General features: G+C 40.8%; 1 protein-coding gene across 3 annotated transcripts in view; it reads right to left on the bottom strand.

Moving 5' to 3' along the window:
• Positions 1 to 24575, bottom strand: part of LOC309387060 (uncharacterized protein) — a 38305-nt gene that overhangs the window by 3041 nt on the left and 10689 nt on the right. Inside the window, exons 7-20 of one of the 3 annotated variants that reach the window (XM_081943186.1) lie at positions 23870 to 23990; positions 23529 to 23621; positions 21916 to 22076; positions 20840 to 20925; positions 20594 to 20677; positions 20045 to 20107; positions 17206 to 17283; positions 17022 to 17110; positions 16767 to 16803; positions 14350 to 14498; positions 12911 to 12973; positions 11285 to 11360; positions 2382 to 2466; positions 1301 to 1388 (exon numbers count right to left, since the gene is read on the bottom strand). In XM_081943186.1, the coding sequence (XP_081799312.1) occupies positions 1301 to 1388; positions 2382 to 2466; positions 11285 to 11360; positions 12911 to 12973; positions 14350 to 14498; positions 16767 to 16803; positions 17022 to 17110; positions 17206 to 17283; positions 20045 to 20107; positions 20594 to 20677; positions 20840 to 20925; positions 21916 to 22076; positions 23529 to 23621; positions 23870 to 23990 (1273 nt within the window). Of the gene's footprint in view, positions 1 to 1300; positions 1389 to 2381; positions 2467 to 11284; positions 11361 to 12859; positions 12974 to 14349; positions 14499 to 16766; positions 16804 to 17021; positions 17111 to 17205; positions 17284 to 20044; positions 20108 to 20593; positions 20678 to 20839; positions 20926 to 21915; positions 22077 to 23528; positions 23622 to 23869; positions 23991 to 24575 lie in introns of those variants that run through there. The other 2 variants (XM_081943187.1, XR_014174533.1) reach the window with 2 other exon arrangements.

Here is a 24575-nt window from a genome sequence, read left to right as displayed (position 1 = left end):
AGACTAGAACTCTGACCTCCCACATTTTAGCCTGACACCTTAACCACTAGACCAGGGGTATCAAACTCACGGCCCATGGGCCAGATGCATCACGCGCTGGCCACCCCACCCCCGTTTTACCAAGGGGGGAAAAAGCCATGATACATCATGTGACGACAACATGAAACCACGAGTTTGATATTCCTGCACTAGACCAAACTGACTCTCATTACAATGCAAAGCCATCAGATCCTAGATTATCGGATACTGGAAATTACCAATAGCTCAGGCCAAGATGGGGGTTTGTTACGCATACATCTACATGATGTATGTAATGACTACACAATTATGGTGGTAAGTCATGCTAGTAATTAAGTGGGTCGCAACATGACCATGACCAATTTTACAATGTTCAATATTTTTCAGTCGTTATTGAGTGAAATACACAATCATTAACTGAATCCTTTGTCTACAATGGCTGTTTTTTGCTGTAACTGGAAATACCAGTTTCTGGCAAAAAATATAAACCACAATCACAGACTGCTGCAAATGGTTGTAAATGTGGGCCAGTTGCCAAATACCCAATGTGCAATTACTTGACTGTAGGGAGTGGTGGGCAGCTAACTCAGAATTTTGAATCCAAATAGTCTTGGATAGATAGCCTTGGAGAAATCAGTTGTAACTTCAAATTAATGCTAAGCGACCAGCTATAAGGACTACTTATAAACGTTTTGTTAGTATATATTTGAAACAAACTAGTCATAGCTTATTCACAAGTGTTTGGGTACTTTTGTCAACACATTAGGAATGCTATGGTATGTTAACTCTCTTTCTAGATGATGGACAACTTCCCAATTTCCCTTTTTGAAAACCCATACTGTATTAAAAAGATTTCTTATTACACAATAGGATACACTTAGAGCAACCTGCCACGTAAGACACAAACTACCTCAATATCGTTTCTGTAAGCTTCTGTAAAAGAAAGCAGATACCTTTCTATTTTTTAAAAGTTGTTAAGCAAAAAAATAGAATAGTTGAGTCTCATTCTAAATAAAAGGCATCGGTATTTAATATTTGACTAAATAATGCATTTTTATTTGCTCCCCTGAATTTGCAAACAATAGAAGATCTATGTGAATTTCAGCAGGATTCTATGATTATTGGCCTAACAAGGGCTGGGAAGGAATATGGCCCCATCTGAGGAAGATTCAGAAATTGAAAAAAAAAATAAACTGGATGAATGTAGGTGGATGAATTAATCAGAAAGAAAATTATTGTTAATTGAGTTCACTGAACTCAACTACAGAAGGTAATAACTTACTTGAAGGCTGATGGGAAGCCCTGAAATTGTATATCCAACTGGTACCACAAGGGCTGGAATGCCTGTCAAGTTGGCCAACTGCATGTATCTGGAAAGATCAATGGAAACAGTATTAATAATGGGAAAGATTCTGGAAAAGAAGTACCATTCTCTCTACAGATTGTAAATCCAAGCCTCTTTGAATGTATTTGCCAAGGCACAAAGAACATTTTTCTTCTTACAATTCTAACCAACAGAGATGGTTTTAATAGCTGCTGTACAGCCAAGCAGGATCAATCCAAGAGTTAAGCAGCCAACAAATACATTTAAATGGAAAGAATGTTAAAAGATAAACATGTCAAAATTATGTCATATTTTCTATACATCCACCAGAGGAGATACCTATGGCTATGTCATTCTTTTTTCCTCTTCCATGAGCCCATATGCATTTTAGGAGAACTTCATCCTTGTTTTTATGCATTTCTGTAGAGATGTAGTGATCTCGTACATATAATGCAACTCCGCCTCCTCTTTTGTTAGGTCTCTTTCTTTTGAACACTTTGTATTCTTCCATCATTACATTCCAATCATTTCATCACACCAAATTTCAATAATGCTGTCATGTACTAGTACTCCCTTTCCTTCTTTACTTACCTTACCCTTTCTTTTTCCTTCCTTCCTTTGCATTTGTTATTCTTTCTATTCTTTCAGTTTTTATTGTTGCAATTATAATCTAATAAAACTATTTGGGCGAAAGGTTATATAAACATGCAAGGCAAGACATAGAAAGGAGAACTGAAGTGTTAATGATTTCATGTCTTTGAAGATATGGAATCTGGCTTTGGAGGTATCATCCACATCTGATTGGGTAAAACAACCAAAGAGATGGCCTAGAACTCGGGTGTCAAACTTGCTGCATCACGTTGCCGTCACGTGACATTTTGCAACGTTTTTCCCATTCACAGAGCTAGGATGGGCGTGGCCTGCACGTGAGGCATCCGGTCCACCTGCCGCCAGTTTAACACCCCTGGCCTAGAAGCTTGATTTCATTCCACTCTTGTTTATTATTTTGGTTTTTTATTGCACACGATCTTGTTCTCACCTCATAGTCCGTAGAGTTGTCTGAATATCACTACATCCAGTCAGGAGGTCTGATTCATGGATCGCTGGGGCACAACATGCAGTACCTTACACAAAACAAAAATTACCAAGTTATAGCCTTTATTTCTACAGCTGTTATGCATCATCAAATATAGAACTTTTCAATTAAGAATGAAAAATCATACTAATCTTTTGAAATAGTTCTTTAACAAAAACATTTTGACTGTTGCTTTGGAAATTCAAATGTACTGTTTAAAATATACACATCTTTATAAATTTATAATTGTTTTATAAATAACTGCATGGCTTTAGCAAATAACTTTATATTCCATAAAATTAGATATTTATATTCCATCTGACTCCCAATGATGTGAGTTTTCTGCCTTTAAAGTACAACATACTTTCATAAAATCAAATCTAAGTATCCTGAACTGGTAATGATATCACTTTTGCTTGGACACAGCCAATTAACAGGAGACCATCACTTATTTATATAAATGATTCCTGTCAATTTGCTTTATTTTTAAGAACATTCGATAGACATTACCATGTCCACTCACTTGGATTTCTGAATAGGAATGAATATGTTATATATACAATGTATTTGTCCCTTTCTCATTTCTTTTCCTTTTAAACAGATTACATCCATTGTATTCCATTCAAGGGATTCATCCCAAGTTTCTCTATATAAGTTTATCTCATTTGTTGTCCTCCTTGACAGCAAAATCCCCTCTAAAGTATTTTTCTTAATCTGAGCATTAATATGTACATAATGATGGACATTAACTTCATAAACCAATTTTCCTTGTTTTTCATTGAGTCATTTAGTAAGACCAATTATGGAACTCTCCTACTTTCTACAACACAGAAGTCCTTAGCTGAGAACCATACTTTCATTGCAAACTCTCTGCAAGCATCAATCTAAACACTTGCTAAGCAAACTCACCATACTTCAATCACAACGCTTCAGCTTTTAGGAATTTTTCAGTACAGGTAGTCTAACTTAACAGCTGGTTGCTTAGTGACAGTTCAAACCTATGACAGACCCGAAACTACTTATCGCCTGGTTATAGTTCAAAGTTATAGCTACTGCAGTGCCCCTGTGGTCACTCATCCTTACAACCAATTGCAGGGATACTGACTGCAGGGATGCTGCAGTTCTCCAGCCTATATCTCTCCATCCTACCCTGCTAGGTCCCCACACACCTTATTCAATTCAATTTCAATTTATTTGTGCTTCTAGACCGCCCCCTCTCCCAGAAGGGACTCGGGGCGGTGTACAGTCCATAGAGAATATCACAAAAATACAATAAAAAAAATTAAATATGTACAGTTTGGAGGAGGTTAAAATGCAATTAAAAGAACTGTACAAAGCTAAATAAATATAATTTTTTTAAAATCCCTAAAACAGACACAACAGATTAAAAAACCCTAAGATAACCAGATAATAATACATTTGCCAGGAGGGACAGTTGTAATTATGCCTACTTCCCCTCATGATGGGTCCCCACAGGCTTTCAACCTACTTCTCACCCTGCTGGATCCCCCCCCCCCCCATCACCCATCACAAATCTACCTCTGGAAGGGCTCTGTTGCTCACGTTGGGAAAAGAGCAGGCCATTCCACTTCTCCGCATCCCTAGGCTGTGTAGCTCTGTCCTGGAAGCAGGGCCCATTTTTGGAGCAGCTGTAATGAATTGTGGCCATTGTGAAAATGGCACCTGTCTCTGGGTCAAAACCATACAACCTAGGGACATAAGTGCTCCGGTCGACATACAGCGGTGCCAAGGAGTGGAGCAGCATGTCCTCGTTATTATATGACACAAACACAAATGTTCTTGTAATGAATTTCTAATATTTGTCTTAATGAGATCTTCCAAGTATCAAAAAATGGGAATCAATAGATTCAATAATCTAATTACTAATACATTTTTAAGTAAATCTGGCTTCCCCATTGACTTTGCTTATCAGAAAGTCACAAAATGTGTGTGACTCCAGGACACTGCAACTGTCACAAATATGAGTCAGTTGCCAAGTATCTGAATTTTGATCACGTGACTATGGGGATACTGCAAAAGTTGTAAATGTGAAAAATGGTCGTAAGTCACTTTTTTCAGTGTGTTGTAACTTTGAACGGTCACTAGATGAACTATTGTAAGTTGAGCACTACCTGTACTTTAAATTCTTTCTAGTTTACAATATTGACTCCAATTTTGTTTGCTACTAAAGAACTTTTCAATTATTTTCAATTCTTGGTTGTGTATTGCAAGGCTTTATATGGTGAACCAAAGGGAAAACCTGTTGTTGCCTTTTCCCCTCATAATCTCCCTCTTTTCTCTTAAAAGAAAGAACACTCATCTTCCCTCAAAGCAGCATATGGTTGGCAACAAAACTTCCAAATATCTACAGAGTGACTCTGGTCTTTACTTATGTAAAACAGTTTTAAATACTCTCTTTTCTCCCAAACAACCAGGTTTCTGCAGCCTGACAAAGGATGTACCTAAGCCATGCATGGAAGGGAGGGGAAATCCTTTGGCAGAAGGCAACAGCTTGCAATTCTTTCCTGCCAGCTTTTCCACTGATTTTCTGGGGAAGCCAGCAGAGTAAATAGCAAATAGCCGTCACATGATCATGTTGTGCTTCGTACCAGTTTTAAGTGCAAACAGATTGGCAAGCTGTCAGGGCTGCCTCTGTTCAATTCCTAGGAAAGAAAAATTATTGGCTCCATAAATTTAGAGAAAAGTACTTTTACCAGGAACAAACTGTATGAAAATGGTTTCAAGCAAGCTCTGAGGCACAGGGTGGGATCAGCACAGATACAGATATACAGCCCAGCCCCCTTATAGCAATGCAACCGGAGGTCACTGCATACCAGAGTAAACTGACATAGCCTTGAAAGTAACTGCAGTTGCAAAGCTGCAATGTAAACTTCTCCACAGTTCTCTCCCCCCTATTTTATGGCAGCAAGCATCCAGCTAGCTGACATTGCACCCCCACCTCCCATAACAGAGGCATTAGCCATACAAATTTATAAAGATACAACATACAAATACATCACACTAAAACTGGCGATCCCTTTAGGATTTGCCTAAAGACATGTTTAGCATCTACCCATTCAGACTGTGCAGGGGGAAATGTTTCCAAGAAATGAGGTATTGGATCCTTCCTCTATGTTTTCTTGAATCTAGAATTTCTTTAACTTCAAAATGCTGCTCCCCTTCAATCAGAAAGGGTATGGGAGGATTGTCAGGTGCAGGGTGAAGGGATGATAGAGTTTCAGGTTTCAACAAACTGCAATGAAATACAGGGTGATATGCTTTAAGTTCTTGGGCAATTCTAGTTGCACAGTGACTGGGTTAATTACTTTAATGTTTGGGAATAGGCCCACGTATTTAGGACCAAGTTTCTTAAATGGTTGGGAGGGCTGCATGTACTTCATGGAGGTAAAATCTGTCACCAATTTGAAAATATTTTGGCTTCACACACTTTTTGTCAGCTTATTTCTTATGTGCCTGACTTGCCTCCTCCAGTGCCTTACAGGCAACTGGCCAAGTGTTCTGCACTTGGGCTGTCCACTCCTCTGAGGAGGATACAATTGCAATTTCTCTTGAGGCAACTCTGGCATAGCTACAAAGTCCTGCCTAGAGGCCACCTTAAATGAGGTGAAGCCCATGCTACTACGCACAGAATTGTTATATGCTACCTCTGCAAAAGGCCAGCCCAATTGTCCTGTTGATAATTAATATACCACCTAGGGTATATTCCAGGATTGTGTTAATTCTCTTGCCCCATTAGTTTGGGGGTGATGGGAGGAACTTAATCCCTGTGTCAGATCCGTGTATCTGCCATTCTTCGGTGGACAAAGGGGGGGGGGGAGTGGATTTGATGCATTTTGTACTTTCTCCTTTCTATGTCTTGCCTTGCATGTTTATATAACCTTTCGCCCAATTTATAACAGTTACCTGGAGCCTCAGAGGTCCAGAAAATCCTTACCACTTGGAGGATGCAAAGGGGGGTGGGGGGAGCCATGTGGTTTGAAACTCTGGAACATGATCCTTGAGAATCTCTGCTTATCTGTTCCTCAGACAGGCCGGTTCAGGTCCATTTCATACTCTGCCAGAAGATCCCAACAGCCAAGTTACTAGCAAAAAAATTTCTAGTCCACATGTAATGCCTCCATGGAGCTCCCCAATGGATTATCTCAGACAGAGGTGTCCAATTCACCTCCAAATTTTGTCAGGCTTTCTTAAACCTGTTAGGCTCCGCCCAGGGGCTATTCTCTTCACATCATCCTATGACAAATGGTGAGATTGAAAGGACCAATGGCATATTGGAACAATATTTAAGATGTTTTATTAACCAACAGGCCAACTGGACTGATCTGTTACCTTTTGCTGAAGTAGCTTACAACAACTCTACACAGCAGCACTGGCTTCACCCCATTTCAGGTTGCCACAGGAAAAGAATTCAACCCTAGGCCAGAGCTACCAGCTAAGGAACCTGACATCCCCTCCCTTAACAATCTACAATCCACTTGGCTAGTGGTCAGACTGGCTCTAAAAGAAGCTAGAGCAGCTTTTGTAGTTCAGGCTGACAAGAAACATCATTCAAAGTGGGGGACTGTCATGAGAAAAGCCTTCGTGGAGAGGAGATCATTGCTCTTCCCTTCCTCCACCCACCCACCCCAGTCCGCCGGGATCTGTCATGCAGCAAAGAGATATGGTAGCTGGATGCAATAGCAGCAATAGCAATAAGCACTGCATGACAGACCTGAGGGGATTGGGGGAGTGGGAGGTGGAGGAAGGGAAGAGGAACAATCTCCTCTCCACGAAAGCATTTCTCAGGACACAAGATCTCTACTTTCTCTCTGGATATTGGCGTTGTCGGGATCTTGGCTGGTGGAAGAAGCATGGGGTGGAAAGAAAACTTGACTGCGGGAGGGCCAGGTTGTGTGAGTCTCCCTGGAGCCTGGCACCTGCTTTTGCCCTGAGACTAAGGAAGCGGGGTTGCAAAGAGGGCTGTTAACAAGCCCGGTTGTTCAAGGAGGCAGCCTTGCCAGGTTCTTTTCTTTGGGCTTCCTTTTTGCTGCTCAGGCGCTGCCGCGAGTAACTGTCAATCCAGATGGAAGGGATCCTCATCCCTCCTCACCCAATTGGTCATTCCTGGTCAAGTGCAGCGGCAGCTGTTCAGCATGCCGACTGCCACTCCTTGGACCAAGCGGCTCTGTGTCGTTGCCGGTCAGAGGGTAAAAAAATAAAGCACAGAGAGATTTGTTTAGTCCTGCCCTGCTGTGGGAGGAGTAGAGAAAAGTGGATTTGAGATCAATAAAAGCCCTACCCTTTAGGAAGATCGAGCCCCCACACGTCGTGTTTTTGCCTTCCCCAGCCCCTAGAAGCACCAAGATTTTGGGAAGGGCAAAAACTTTTTTTAAAATTTACCACTTCAAAATTTTGGTGTGTCCTATACTCCAGTGCATCTTATACTCCGAAAAATATGGTAGTAAGCTTCCCACAAGTCTAACTTAGTGAAGATTTTTCCTTTGGCTAGATGGCCAACATGTCCTTCATCAGTGGCAGAGGATAGACATTTTCTATGCACACTGCATTTAGCCCCCTATAATCAACGCATAGACGAAGATCTCCCGGATCAAAACTGGGGCTGCCACTCATGACCTTGCTGATTGGATAAATTCATGTTTTAAGTTCTTCTCTATGAAGGTTCAAAGCTCTCCTAGCTCACGTGGAGTCATCGAATGAAGTTTAAGCTTTGGGAGTTTAGCTCCAGGAAAAATTTCAATACTGCAGTCCGTTGGTTGATAGGGCCGGAGCGCATCAGCGCCTTTGTCACTAAATACATCTCTCAAGTCCCAGTACTCTTTTGGGATTTTGGCTTCACTTCTTGAGTGATCCCGAGCTGCTGCCTGCAGCTCCCTTTGCCCTTTATTTCTCTCATTGCTGGGTTTTGGGATCTTTTCCTCTTCCTTGGCCACTTTCTGCTGAATCTTTAAAAGCCCCCTCCCTCAATTCACTTCAGGGATCATTTCCTGCATCCAAGACAGTCCACATAGGAGGGGCCTCTCCATCTCTGGCGCCACTATAAAACTCACTTTATGCTTTCCCATTCTCGTCTGTACTGATTCAGTTATAAAGTAAGCCCGGTCCCCTCCAGCTACAGTCCCATCTAGCTGGCAAAACACTATGGGAACTCTCAGCCGCTTGAACTCTCAGTCCCAATTTTTAAACGACTTCAGGACTGACTATGCACCTAGTGCAGCCCAAGTCCAATAAAGCCACCATCCTCCCTTGGGCCCCCAAAGAGGACACCACTAACTCTATAGGGAGGTAACTGGTCACCTGCTGACTTATCCAAGGATCATCATCACCATTGCTGTTAGCTTCACCTAAGTTGGTTGGAGTTCCCAACCCCTCAGAGCCAGGAGGGGTGTACTCTACAACCGCCAGACGTTTCAGCGCTGTCTCTCGGGTCCTTGGAGCTGGTTTTATTGCCTCCTCCCTCAGAGTTGCCGTGGCACTGAGGTTGGGTCTGCTGGATTGGTATGCCGCAGCTCAGTGCCCCTCCCTCCCACGTCTGAGACACATTGTGCTCCTGGGGTGTTTCTTACACGTGGGAGGGAAGGACTCACCCTGTCTGCCAGCCCTCCAGTGTCGGTACTGGGCAAGGTCTATCTCCACTTCTGCTGCCATCACATACCAGCATTGTAGGGTTCATGGGGCCCCACGCGAGACACAGGTGTGGTAGATGTCATCATTGAGGCCATCTTTGAAGCAATCAATGATGTTTTCAGACCATGCGGCCAACTGGCAAGCCAACTCTCGAAACTCCTGGGTGTACGTGAGCATCAACCATCACCCTTGGGCGATGGTCTTTATCCTAGCCTTTATTCTAGCCTTGCGTTCAGCCAGTGGGTCCTCAAACCATTGGCAAAGGGCTGCAATAAAGTGGTCATAGTTCTGCAGTTGGGGGGCATTATCATTGGGGAGGGAGACCATCCACTCAGCCGCCACCCCTTCCAGGGCCATGGTTACTCATCCAGGCTTCTGCCATCTCTAATTTGGCCCCATACTCCTGCATGTAGTTCTAGACTTGCACCAGGAAGAACCCCAATTGCTCAGGGTCTCCCCCATACTTATCACCCAAGGCTGGGACCTTTGGCCCCGGTGCCTTCGAGAAAGGGTCACCTGCAGGTGGAGTGACTTGCACAGCTTGGTCTGGAGTGACCCAGGGACCTTGAGACGCTGCCTGTGCAAGAGGCTCTTGGGCTCTTTGACTCCCCCTAACCTGATGAATCAGGAACAGGGCCTGGTTCAGCATGGCTTCCTCTGAGCTTCTCTCTGGGGGGGAGGGTATCTTTCATTTGCCCTATTCCCCTCGCCCACCTGAGCCTGATAAGCTTCTCGCTGAAGTCCAGCTCCTCTTGCCATTCTGCCTCACTTCGAGTCCAATGTGGTTTAGTGGGAGAGCTGGCCATAGCTCCAGTTTCCTCCAACTCACTCCCATTGTTAGACATTGGATGCTTGGTCCACATGGTAGACTGCTGTCTCCTGGTTGACCATTAAAGCAGAGCTTGCTTAATATCAGGTCTCTCTCTGTTCAATTACTAGGAAAGAAAAATCATTGGCTCCATAGATTTAGAGAAAAGTACTTTTACCAGGAGCAAACTGAATGAAAATGGTTTCAAGCAAGCTCTGAGGCACAGAGTGAGATCAGCACTGATACAGATACAGTATACAACCCAGCCCCCTTTTAGCTTGGCAATCGGAAGCCACTGCATATCAGAGCAAACTGATATGACCTTGAAAGTAATCGCAGTTGCAAAGCTGCAATGTAAACTTCTCCACAGTTCTCTCCTCTTCTATTTTATGGCAACAAGCATCCAGCTAGCTGACACAAGCACTCAGATCACTATCGTGTGACTGGGGGATCAGCGGCACATGATATTTTATGATGGCCGAAAATGCTTTGTGGATCATAAAGCACCCTTTATGAGCGTCTTAACTTCAAAATGGTTATTAATTAATTGGTTGTAAGTCAAGGACAACCTCATAGTACCATTAGCTTCCCCCCACTTCCATTTTTCGATAGAAAAATAAGGAGATGAAACAATAGGACATAAAATAATTCTAACTATAGGGCAGTGATGGCTAAGCTTTTTGTCCTTGCGTGCCGAAAGCACATGTACACCCACACCCATAATGCAATGTGCGTACGACGCCTCCATGCGACGCCTGAACATGTGCACACGACATCACCACCACCCTGTGGCCCGTTTTGGGCCTAGCAGGCCTCCCTGAAGCCTCCTGAGACCAAAAATGGGCCATGGGGGGGGGCACACCCCATGCCACCCATTTTGGGCCTACCAGGCCTTGTTGAAGCCTCCTTGGACCAAAAAGGGGCATGGGGGGCGCATCCCTCCCTGTGTTCCCCGCACTTCCACACATGTGACCCGCCCACACATGTGTGTTTCTCCCACATGTGCGGCAGAGACCCAAAAATCAGCTGGCTGGCAGGAGGCACATGCACATGAACGTTGGACGTGAGCTGTGGCAACAGCTCGCGTGGCTGCAGAGAGGGCTCCACGTACCACCTGTGGCACGCGTGCCATAGGTTCGCCATCACGGCTATAGGGTCTCTGTGCTTCCCCAAAGGAGTGTGAGTCTCATTCTTTCCCATTTTATCTGCCAAGATTCTAAAGTTCTTCCAACCATCAGGTGTTTCATATTTGTAAAGCTAAAAAAGCCACCCACACAAAATGAACCATTATGAATATTAGCAAGATAGCACAAAGTTGTGGATTACCAATCTTTTGCTGATTGTAGTTTGCCACGTGATTAGCATCAGATTAAGCATTATACAATGTATATGTTTGCTCTGAACTTTCAAGTACCTGGTGTAAGGAGACAATTCACCTTTGAAAATATATATTTGAGAGAATCCATGCTTCGACTCCGCTGACGATTTGCCTGCAGAGACAAAACTCAAGCTAGTAAAAACAAACTCAATGGAGATCTATAAATATTATAGTTAGCATAAGTCAATACAGCTAAATGTTTACAATCTAAATATTACAGTCACTCCCAGAGCAAAGCATAAAATTACTGACTGACTGTCAGACCTGGAAGCCATGTTTTATATTGGGCCTTGAGGCCTGCCACATTTTCTACTGTGGGAAAATGGGATGGGGAAAATGAAAGATAAATAGTCAAAATAACATTCTTTTCTCAGAGAGTCAAGGACACCTTGCATGGCAGCTGCGATAAGATGACTGGGAGGCATCTCCAGTTTTGGACGGTGCCTGATTGGGCCATGTGATGGACATGTGGGTGCTGGGCAGGGACTTGAACTTTCACTTGGGTGGGGAAAACCTGGAAACTTGCAGATTCAGGTTTTCCCAGATGTGCCAATATGACATCTCTAATAAAATGGAACTTTGAGGAACTTCTAGCCTCAGAGTCTTCTTTCGTTAGGAGTGTTATTTGGAACCCTGACTATTTTTATAATGCCTAATAAAAATTCTCTGGATATATAAGAGGCAACAATATTTGATTAAATGAAACAACTGATTGGCCACAAAGGAGGAAACTATGCATGGCCAGTTTAGCTATCAGAATACAGTGAAATATAAACAATTTCTAAAAAGTTATGCCAGAAAGCTATGAGCATAATTGGACATGCAATACAACAAAGTATTAGTTTTAAAACCTAATATCAAGAGTGGGAGAGGGAGAACAAAGATTTTAATTTGAATGAGCAGCTGTTAAGTCTGAGTTGAACAAGCTACATTGGTCAAATTATGGTAGTAAACTCCATAAATTTATGTTTGATTCTAATTAGCTTCTACAAACTAACATTTGAACCATCCTTCTCCAACTAGCATTCTCCAGATGTGTTGAATGTAACGTTAAACATTCCAAGCCCGTCCAAAATTATTGAACTTCATGAAACTAACTATAACAATGCCGTAAGAAATGTAGGGGGTTGAAATTGAAAACAGATACTTCGAATCTTTCCTTCTTGTTTTTTCAGAGGAAAAGTAAAACAGAGGAAATACATGGAAACATTAAACTCGCAATTGTCCAATATAAAAACTACACTGTCATAAAATTATCTCTCGGATTAATTGTGAACATTACAAAGCTCTCTAATCAAGAAAAGGATTAATGGCAGGAACAACTGTAAAATTAAAATATAATGCCTAGTTTGTTTTCTATTAGCAAAGATGCTGAACATCAATATAAAAGTAATAACATACATTTGCCCCATCTCTCTAGCCTTTAAATAAAAGATATGATTGAAAAAAATTGGGTTAATGAAGTCCACTCATATTCAATGCTCACTTCAAAAGTTTTTTTTAGTAGAATGCCAAATGATTTAACTGCTTTTTTGAAGGGACTGTAATTTAGCCAACATTTTACTATTCTCCCTACTTTTTCCCCTTGTGTACAAGGAGAATATTACTGACCTACAATGGCTTTTTACCCCAGCTCTCCCATTCCTGCAGCTTATTTTTCACCTTAATATAATCCAGGGCTGTGATTTGAGAAGCAATTGCAAGGTTCAAACGAGTCTCCAAATTCTGGAAAACAAAAACTTTACAGTAACTATTCCATATAGAATGAAAAATCAAAAGCAAAGTAGAATTATTGTTGAATAGACAAGGAAAGCTGTAAAGCAGTGTAATGAACAATTCTAAAAATACACCCATATTTAGACAAATATTGGAGAAACAGTCAAAAATAGAAATAGTTGAAAGAAATAAGTTTAAATAAATAGAAATGTGTCAGTTTCTTAGAAAACATTTTTCAACTGAAGCAGAAGACAAAATAATATAAATAAATATGCGTTATCTTTCATCTTGCTCTTATTTCCCTACTATAAATCCTGCCTGACAGACCCCACCTCTTCCCCATGCACATTTTTCTCCCTTCCCCCCATCTTGGTCAACTGGATTTTAACTGAATTTAAAATTTATTATCTTTATTGTTTAATGTTTTATACTGAATAACTGTAAGCTGCCAAGTGTCGTCTCAGCAAGATGGGTGGCATAGAGGTTTAATAAATAAATGTCTAAAGACTACCATGACAAAACTGTTTAAAATAGCATGCATTTTTGGAAAAGATTTTCTGAAAAATAAATTATCTTCTATTTACACTGGTCACTTAGGAAGCCCTAAGAATAAGCAAGTGAACAAGCAAACACCCCACCTTTTTGTAGAACAAAAGTCCCTGCTGATGTTTCAAATCAATGTTACACATAACAAAGGAAGGCAACAGATTAGTAAGGTCTACTGGGTCTGGAGCCTTGATATAGGGGGAGGTCCAAGACTCTAGACACTATACTGTGGATTCCAAAAAGTATACATTTCTTGAATAAAATCACCCGAGGCCAAAGAGAACTTCATGCATAGGTTTGGAAGTTTCCCAATTTCCCAATCATATTGCTAACTACATCTTAAAATCAATCTGAACAGCAACTGGAATGGTATCTAATGTGAGGTAAAGGTTTCCCTGTCAGTCATGTCCGATGGTGCTCATCTCCTTCTTGGCCAAGGGAGCCAGTGTTGTCTGAAGACCATTTCTGTGGTCATGTGGCCAGCATAACTATATGCCACAGTGGCACAGAACGCTGTTTTCTTCCCATCAAAGTGGTACCTATTTATCTCCTCACATTTTTGCATGGTTTAGAACTGCAACCTTATTGCATGGCACTCGGGTCTCGAACTCAGGCTGTCAGCTCTCCAGCTGACAAGTTCAATTTTTTTTAACCACTGAGCCATCGTGCCCCAAGCTAATATGAGGATACATTGCAGTACTGATGTAGGCATTTCATATACAAACAGGAATCAGCAACTCAATCACAGAGTCTTGTGAATACAAAGGGCAGAAAATGCAGACCCTTGACATGATTTGTTAAAAATACCAATTGATGCAGTGACCCCAACCACCATTTACCATTTCTTCAAACTGATTGTTGAAGTCAGGCTGCAGGAAATCTCTCATTTCACTGAGAATGCAGATTACATGAGCCACACGAACTTCTTCTATCTCTGGCAAAGATACTTCAACTACTGAGGCTCCCAAGTCCACTAGAAACTCCACTGCTGAACATACAACGATAGCAGGAAGAAGAAGAAAAATAAACTTCACTATTAAATAAATCTTGAGAGGCCAGGATTCTAAATTAACATTTAAAAACAATATTTGAGCTATAATCCAATCTAGATCCACTTTTATGAAGCCATTATATTGTACTTTGCTAACAACAATGCAAAAATGTAAAAAGTAATATAGAAAATTCCATACAACTCCTCATTGACCATGCTAAATGTGTCCAAACAGAACACATCCAAGCAAAATGCACAACTGCAAAATCATGCTTCTGATTACCTTAATCCATCCTTTGTAACTTGATTAACTTTCTTCCATGAGTATAAAATATATGTCGCCGTGAAAGACTGAAATTGGTGAATGTCGACATTCACCGGTGAATGTTGGTGAATGTCGACATTCACCGGTGAATGTCGACACATACCAATTTCGGTCTTTCACGGTGACATATATAACGAGTCAGCGTAACGCTTTACTTTTCCTTTTCAATTCGCGGTCCTGGAAACTACTCGTTCTAACCGCGCAGGATCGCAGGTTTTTTTTTAAAAAAGTCCGCGAATAGAAGACGCTTAAAAGGAAGCGAGGAGCCGAGGTATTAGGGTAAGGGTATTAGGGTAAGGGTGTCGAGAGGATAAGGACATACACCAAGCGACTATGTGAATGTCGACATTCACCGGTGAATGTCGACATTCACCAGATTTCGGACTTTCATTCACCGGTGAATGTCAACATTCACCAGATTTCGGACTTTCACAGTAACATATATACATGATACCCTACTGGATGATGCTAGCAATTCATGGCATCAGTTTATACACTATATACTCAATGAATTACTGTTTGCTAGGAAGAGGTCTGTGTTTGTTGTAGCTCATGGATGTCTGGTCCATGGTGCTGGCTAGAAGTAAGCCTATAAATTAGATGTCTCCAATCTTTGCTTATGAAAAATCCATGACCACCATCCTCTTGCAGTATTTAAATTAATCAATGGCACTGCAAGGAGAAACTGCTTATTCATTCCCTTCACATATTTGCTTCAATAAAATGACTGTATTTTTTGAAATATAAGACGCTCTGAAGTTTGAGACGCACCTAGCTTTTGGAGATAAAAACAAGAAAAAAAATAATCTGCCTCTGCCTCCCAGCAATTTGCCTCCTTGCAGCAAACAGCCTGTTTCAGTTTCAATTTTAGTACAGCCTGCTTAGCACAAGGAAAAAAAAATCTGCCTCCCAGCAATTTGCTTCCTTGTAGCAAACAACAAACAGTCTGTTTCAGTTTCAGCGAAGCCTGATTAGCACAAGCAGCTGATTGTCGGGCTTCCTGACCATCAACTGTTTCAGGCTTCAGGTATGGCCATAGCCTATTGCCGCCTCCGTGCACCCCATTTTCCGCCCATTCCGAGCAACGGGGATCAGAATGGGTGGAAAATAGGGTGCACGGAGGCCAAAAATGGGGGACACAGAACCCAAAAATGGGATGTGGAGGCTGAAAATGGGATAAGCGGAGACTGCAATAGGCAATAGCAATGCCTGCAGCCTGAAACAGCTGATGGTCGGGTAGCCGATCCAACTGACAATTAGCTGTTTGTGCTAATCAGCCTGTGCTGAAGCTGAAATAGACTGTTCGCTGTTTGCTGCAAGGAGGCAAATTGATGGTAGGCAGAGGCCAAAAGGTAGGGGCCGATGGGTGGGCGGGACTACATTCAGTGTATAAGACGCACCCAAATTTTCACTCTCCTTTAGGGTGGGAAAGTGTGTGTTATACTACGAAAAATACGGTACCTTCAAATCAAAGTTGCTACAAGGAAAAAATTCCAAATTCACATTTGATCTGGAGGATCAAAAATTACATTGAGAATGGAGGCTTATTAACGTACCAAAATATAGCTGTCTTGGCTGCATTTCACTTCAAAAAAGAATAGGGAATTCCAATCATCTCACCTTTGATGCAGAGTGTATTTTCTGCACTGGGCTACTTTCAGTGTGCTATCGTCCCAGCCTCCTTTTCACTCACCTGTTTAATGATCTTTTTTATCGTGATAATTAATAGTGAAAGATCAAAATATGCACATATTTCTCTTTACATTACATTTTCTCAGGAAAACAGTATAGCTTCTGAAACACTTTCACTCCTCAAACACTCATGTAGTGCTTTGGAAATTGCAAGGCAGTTTTGATCTTCAAGATGTATAAGCAAGAGATACTAAGCAGGCCAGGATACAACACCGATCAGCAAAAAATAATGATCATTTGCATGTTACCTTTACGGCAGACAGCTAGGATTTCAGTGTCACATGCCTAGCAGATAAAACAAAACAAAATCATTTTTCCAGAATCATTGCAAGACACTCATTACCTCCCATGTTTTTCACCATTCCATAATCATGACACAACTCTCTGTTCTATTGCAAACATGTCTCAAAACTGATATAAGGATCAAAGTTTGCCTCTAAAATATTATTGGTTGACCATATGTAAAATGCTAATGCAGAAGAAATAGATAGACAAACAGGTACCTTAAAGAAATTCCAATCAATTCCCAATTTTAAACCATTCAGATCAGCGTTGATGTTTTCTGAGAAGGATGGTTCAGGTTGGTGCAATCCTGTAATGAGTTTAAAGAAGTAAGAACAGACACAGACATTTCATATAATTTTAAAAAAAACCTCCTTCCCTGCATTTCAAGTGAGCAATACGCACCATATGGATACTGTAAATCTGACCCAGCCAAGGTTGCATAAGCAATAGCAGCATCTGCAACTGAAGTGCAGAGAGGGCCTGGCAAAATTTTAAAAAACAGGTTATTCACTTTTCTAGCGGTCCTATACTTTCCAATCATTTCTGAATTTAAGAGAACTTTATAGCCCCTTAGATTGTGGGAGAAAGCAAAATAAGTGTTAAAACATTGCCACGTGTTTTGGAATGTGAATTAAGGGAGTACTCTACCAGGCAACTTACTGTGGAGGGTATTTCTGATGTGGTGCAATGGCAACATCCAAGAATAACTCTTCCTTTTTCCCAAGAACAGTAATAAAAATCAAACAGGCTTTCTTTTCAAATAATTATAGTGGCACTTCATTATTTACCATCTTCAAAGTTTACTATTCCAATAATGCACAAACTGCTCTTTTGAAAGGGTTCTAAGCATACCCTACGTCTCAATCTTCTTTTCAGTATCACCTATCAAACACTCAGGCAGTTTCCAAAGATTACATGCATTCCTCCTCATGTGTCCCATCAGATAATGATAAAAACATATTGTTGTTATGAAAGATAAAGAGATAAAGTATGTGATTGGAAAGTAGGAAACCACTAGCATTTTTTTTCCTAGGAAGGAATGATTTTGTGCAATCATACACAACATCTTCACTGATGCTTTGGAAAAGGCTAGTTACGAGGGCAACACTTCGTTTACATAGCAGAGGGAGCAACCAATGGAGTTATGGGGATATGTCTGATTTCTGCTATTATCAGACAAACAAGAAGTAAATCAGCTCAACTGCCCAAGGAAGAGCTTGATCAAGAGGTGACGATACAGGATCAACACCAATGGCAAATGTAGATATTGTGATTTTGCAAAAATGCTTGGGAAAGACATACCAGGTGTTCTGACCGTCCTCTCTCCACGCCTGTGAACAAGCCAGAACACAGGCTTGGCTGTTTGCTACTGTTTAATTGCAAGATAACAAACTCTTTGGCTGAGGGCCAAGATAACTCAAAATACAAGAAAAGCAAACCAGATATTCAAACACCTACACTTCCCAACACCTACCTATAAGCTCTCTTGGGAGGGGCCAACCCACAACCACCTGAGCTGAATTACCTTCTATAAGCCTGCCTATGTAATTGCTGCTTACGTTTCTCAGCCCTTCTCACTCTAACATCAGGGACAAACTGCCTTTGATCCTCTCCACTGCTCCATGCCTCAGGCACCTCCTGGTGGCCAACCAGCCTCTCTGGTCCCTGCTCTGAATCTCAACCCTGCACAGCGTCCTCCACATCATCCAGGGCAGACTCAAATGATCCCTCGCTATCTGAATCCATCAGCAGCTCAACTGGATCCTGCTGGGCCACAACACGAGGACCTACTGTAATGTTGCCTATCATGCATGCATTCATTCCTAATGTTTTCTCATATACAACTCACATATCAATTGTCAAAGCGCACTTATGCTGTTGCAACTATTATTGCTTCTCAGCTTGCCAATAAACTACTGGGGAGGAAAGGGGGAACTGGAATGTAGTCTCCAGACATCAAGAAGACAAATCTTGAGAGCCAAGGACACTTCATCAGGTGGCTAAAATCCTTAGAAATACTTTCTCTCTCTCTTTCTCTCAGAAGCCTGCCAAGAAGTTCCTGCAGCACATATATTGATTGCACGGAGTGCCAAAATGCATAATTTCAGACTCAAGGGGGAGGGGTGTCCAATTCATGGCTAAATTTTGGTGCGAATTCATAAGACTGATAGGATTCTCCCAGGGTTCAGTTCAGCATTTCATCCGAGCATGAACGGAGCTGTGGAACAAGCCAATACCATGGTAGAGCAATACCTATGTTGCTATGTCCACTATCAGCAATCTAATTGGGCGGAGCTTCTGCCATTTGCTGAATTGGTATACAACAATGCCATGCATAGGAGCACTGGTCTCACTCTTTTTAAGATAGCTACCAGAGTGGAGCTTGTGCCCATGCCAGAATACCCACAGGAGCCCCCCTCATCAGTAACCTTGACAGAATGTGTAGACTCTTCTCAAAGCGCATGGTGTAATATAAATAATGCACTAGCTAAAGCCACAGAGAGCCAAAAACGGCAGCCAGATAAGAAAAGGCCTCCCCAGGAGAAATTCCACCTAGGGAACAAAGTGTTATCTGTCCACAAAATACAAAAAGCTGAGGCTGCCATCCAGAAAATTGGGTCCAAAATACATAAGTCCCTTCCTTATTGTAAAAATCATCAACCCAGTTATTGTAAAACTGAAACTGTCCAGGATATTGGGGAAGGTACACCTAGTGTTCCACTGTAGTCTGTTGCAATAGTTGCAATAGTTGCAACTATTATCACTTCTCAGCTTGCCAATGAACAGGAGGAGGGGGATGGAATTTAGGCTCCAGGCATCAAGAAGACAAACTGTAAACTGTGACAGCCAAGGACACTTCACCAGGTAGTTAAAATCCTTAGAAACACTTTCTCATAACAATTCAACAACATTTACTTGGACAATGTGTCCTGCACTAATAGGGGGAGGGAGTAGTCTATACTTTAATTATACAAGATTGAGCGGGAATTAGCTAGAGCTGGTTTTTCCTTAATCTGTGCCAAAATTATGTACTCAACAAAGTTTTGCCAGAAGAGATCAGTTTGTCATCACTGTACTTGCTTGGTTGGGTTTGTCAGTCGGAACCTTGACATCAATTTTTAAACAGACGAAATATCTACAAGACCCAAGAATTTGTTACTTAAATTAATGGCATAGAAAATAGCTTTTCCTTTTTCTCCCAAGGACACCCAGTATATATTTAAAGCCAGAGACATCTTACCAAGACTAACAGTAGAATATGAGAGAGGATGACATCCAAATCCACTGATCCGTCCAAAGGTACCTGCAGATGACATAGAGCAGAATGATTAAAATTACAAAGCAAATGTCAGAAAATACTTCAGGCAGAGTGCTGGGTGATAAAGCCTAAGAGATTAAAACGACCAATCCATTTTAGTGCTTCCTTTTCTTAGCTCAATCATCAGGCAAGTAAATGAATTCAACTTAAACTTAAATATAGGACTGGGTTAGGAAGATTTCAGGTGGCTGTATTTCAGTAATACATTCAATAGCATCCACGTGGCAGTCGAAACAGACAACACAAAGGCCACAGCATCACAAAGTTCTGCTCATTTTGTACATGTGTCAATGCATATACAAAGGGGCTGGTACTTTGATCACAACACTGCAACTGCCGTCTTGCCTGTTTTATTATTTCCCATTTGTATGTCCTCAATTTTGTATAAATGATTCTATTCAATTGATATTATTTTTTATTTTCAAGAATATGACCCTCAGAATTAGTTGTTACATTTCTATCAGAATTTACCTTTCAGTCCCACAATACCACAGAAAGAAGCTGGGATCCTCACAGAACCACCTCCATCTGTACCAACAGCCAGTGGACAGAGGCCTAGAGAGAAATGGAATTAAGAAAAAATTCCATTGAATAAAATTATTTCCTCCATCATTCTCTCCACCGCCTTAATCTGAACAAAAGCTTGAAACGTTGCTGTAATTTGGCTTGGTTTTTCAACTCCACTCTTGAGGTTTTCATCTGTAATACTAGCCTTACCTGCAGCCACTGCTGCTGCTGATCCACTAGAACTACCACCAGTAAAATGCCGAGGATTGTATGGATTTCTAGTTGTGCCGTGATATCTAGAAATAAAATAAATAGGTATTTTGAAGACCATCATAATGAAGGCTGGTGAGGAGGAAAGAAAGTATATTTATATGCTAAAGAAATTAGATTGCAGTCTGCCACAAGCAAAACTAAAATTGCATTTGCTACCAGGTCTCAGCGAGGGGAGGAGGGGTAGAAATAATGGAGACAGGAGAGTTGGAGAAAAAGATCCTGAGTACAGAACTGAAAGCAGAATACTGGCAAACTATCACAGTAGGAGGAAGCGGTCAAGTCTAGTTTGTATAGTTACTGATTGCTCTAATTTCATTCTTTTATTATTATAAAGCCGCTTTTCTCCCTTTTGTTTGCCTATAGCAGTGGTGGGTTCCTACCAGTTCAACCGTTTGGCCGAACCAGTATGGTTTGGTGGCCTGGGTCGCTGGAACCAGCAGTGACCCACGCCTGCCATGCCCCCGAACTGGTTCTCCGGGCGGCGTCATATGCACTGCCATCTTGTTTTTTGCTTCTGAGCATGCGCAAAGCAATGTGCAGAGCAATGTTTACTTCATTGTGCATGCGCACGCATTGTGCATCAAGCATGCGTGCGGCGCAGTCATGAGTGAACCGGCAGTAGTGACTGCTGGAACCCACCCCCGGCCTATAGGTACATAGAAAAGCTTCTCCAGCCCCACTAGTTTCATACCTGCAAGCTAAGACAGCTCAACTTAGAAAGGCATCACTGCTACCAAGAAAGAAGGAAATTATCCTTAAGGGAAGCTTATTCAGCACAAAAATTCAAAGAATTGCCATGCTTTTTCTTTTTTCTGGAAACAATGTAACTATCCAGTGGTACATTTAAATCTTTTTTCTCTCACCTTCCATGCTTCCCACCCCAATAAGATTTCATTACACTGTTTTAGCATTCAAGATGTCAAAAAGCTTACTTGTTTTTCTAACGGTTGTTTCTAGCCCTCACATGAAACAGTTTGAATGAAAATCGATTTAGTGAATACATACTATTTTACCTATTGGGATTACATCCAGTGGTCCCTATACCCAATTCATGCATGTTCGAGACACCAATGATAATGGCACCAGCCTCCCGTAGTTTCTTTGTCACAGTAGCATCTTCAGTCTCTGGCTTTGTGCCCAAGTATACAGTTCCACTTCGGTGGTGATAGGGTACCTTATAGATATACCAAAAAGTATTATGTGATAGGATTCTTTATAAATACAATCCAGTACTATAGATCATTTATTCCTGCCTCAAGGGATCCAATGGCAATAAACCACACAGAAAACAATTTCATAAGAAAATGCATCCTTTTATAATCAAACCTAGTTCTTCTATTTGGGGAAGAAGTTCCTCTCAGGCCAAATTGACCCCCCTCCATCTCAAAGCCCCCCTGCAATCCCATCTAGACTAAAAAACAGAAGCCTCCTTATCACTCACAGCTTAGTCCAAGGGCCACCCTTATAAGGAAATTGCAATTTAGTGAAACTCAAACCTTCCGTCTTCTTATCAACTGGTGATCTCACCATTTCACTTTGTTAATTTCCCAGCTCTTCTGCTCTCATGAAAGGCCCAATTTGCCTAATGGACCTCACCCCAGATACACAAAAGAGGATGTGCATAACTTCCCCAAATTTGTCAGCTAATAAGATTTCTAGCCTTGCAACCAACAATTTCTGTAAAAAATATATTTGCTTTTTCATTGTTCAAAATCTATCTTGTAAAGCAGACATGCAATGATCATTACAACAAACATGGTTCTTCTCCTTGTGTTGTGCTCCCTACTTTGCCAAATTCCACAACATAGCAAACTCATTGTAATGAGCAGCAATTACTGTGTCAGTCTCTTATGTATACTTTGTATAACCATGATAACTAGCAATCATTGATAGTTTATCCTCCATGAATTCTTCCTATCTTTTTAAAAATCTCTTCAAGTTGGTGATTGTAGTTATATCTGTGATAGCAAATTTCACTATATGCCTCAGAGCCTATGCAAGGCATAGAGCTTCTACAAATCTCTTGTCATTAATTTTTAATATGGCAGAAATGAACATTATATAGATGAAACAAATGTCTATTAACCGCATATAATTAAATAAACTTTAGGGTTTTCTCCTAGCCCTTCTCATCTCTATCCTCTTTTTGAAATACAGCCATTAAGCCAAAATGATTGTGAACCAGTGATTTAAATATGTACTGCTGTATGAGAAACTTATTATCAGTCTCCCTCTGTTCAGCTTCATTGAATGATATTGATTTCCACTGTTATAAAACAGCATTCTTTCATACATTATATTCTTTATTGCTTTAAAATGAACTTCGAAACATTTCTTCATAAGGGACTTACTTTATTCTCTTTATCATTTTGGATTTCTTTTTCTGCTCCCTTTCTAGTTCTTCAACATCTTGAGATATAGTAAGAACAATACATGATATTTCAAATTTCTTGCATTGTATTTTAGTATACAGGTATTATAGTATTGATATTAATGCAAGGTACAAAACAACTGATCGTATTAAGGTGCTGTTATACTTTCTTAATATTTCTTTCCTATACCCTCAATGTGATATTTGTTTTCCTTTTTAACAACACTGAGCACAAAAAAAGTGAAATGTGTATACCACTTTAATTTCTTCTTTTAAGCATACTGGAATTCCATCCAAGAGTGAGAGAGGCTGTTTGCTTCGGTAACGAGCTGTGGATTCCTCAGCCATCTGAGCAAAGAGAGATTTGTGAATAAAACTCTTTTATAAGAGATTTATAAAATAATTATAATAATTATATTATAATTATTCTATGGAAATAGTACTTTAAACAAGTAAACTACAAAATATCTCATCCTGAAATCCAAATCAGAGAACTTCAGCATAAGAGAGGAGACTCTTTCTCCAAACCCTGTAATAACACAATTCAGAGAATACCTTTTTCAAAAAAAAAGTAATACTCCTTTCACTGAACATACCTTGATTATCTCTTCCTCATTCCACTGAGCAATTGCCTGAAGGTTAGGATCTGCTTTCCCAACTTCTTTCAGAGCAGCAATAATGTTCTTGGCAACTTCTCGGGGTGTTATCTCTCCAGATCTAGTGAACAGTCAAAATGGAAGTTGTTACATTTCCACTCTATTGTCAGATTCATGCTGAAGTCACTAGTAGCCCTGAACAGTAAGATTTCAAATGCACAACCCCAGGTTCTTTAAAGGGAATGCTTAGTGAATCAAGACTTTCTGAGTCCTATACTAGTGCATCATTTGTGCTGTAATGAACCATAATAGTTACTCCATGTAACCATTTACACCAAACAAAACAGATATGTTTTCATTCATGCAATATGCTAAGCCAAACAATTCACATGATGGCTAATTGTTTACTTATGATTCTTAGAATGAGTGAACCATGTCAGTTAGCTGCTCAGTATTTGGGAACTGAGTGGCTGAGAAATGTGAGAATTAAATTAAATTTGGTCAGATATATGTTCTTGAATCAGACTGAGGAAAAACATGATCTTCTAGTTCCATCTAATGTGATTATGCATAATAATAACCGATTGGCCCCTATATGAACCACAAAGTCATTCCTCAGCCCTAGAATGGTATCCCAACGTAAATTTAAAGTCAAGAACCATAGTTTGCCAGAAACATATGAAGCATGGAGAAACTGGGAATGATT

The sequence above is a fragment of the Natrix helvetica genome, assembly GCF_964273705.1.
Source record: "Natrix helvetica genome assembly, chromosome: 2".
Taxonomy (NCBI): Eukaryota; Metazoa; Chordata; class Lepidosauria; order Squamata; family Natricidae; genus Natrix; species Natrix helvetica.
The sequence above is the reverse complement of the archived record's forward strand: the minus strand, read 5'-3'. Positions and strand labels throughout refer to the sequence as shown.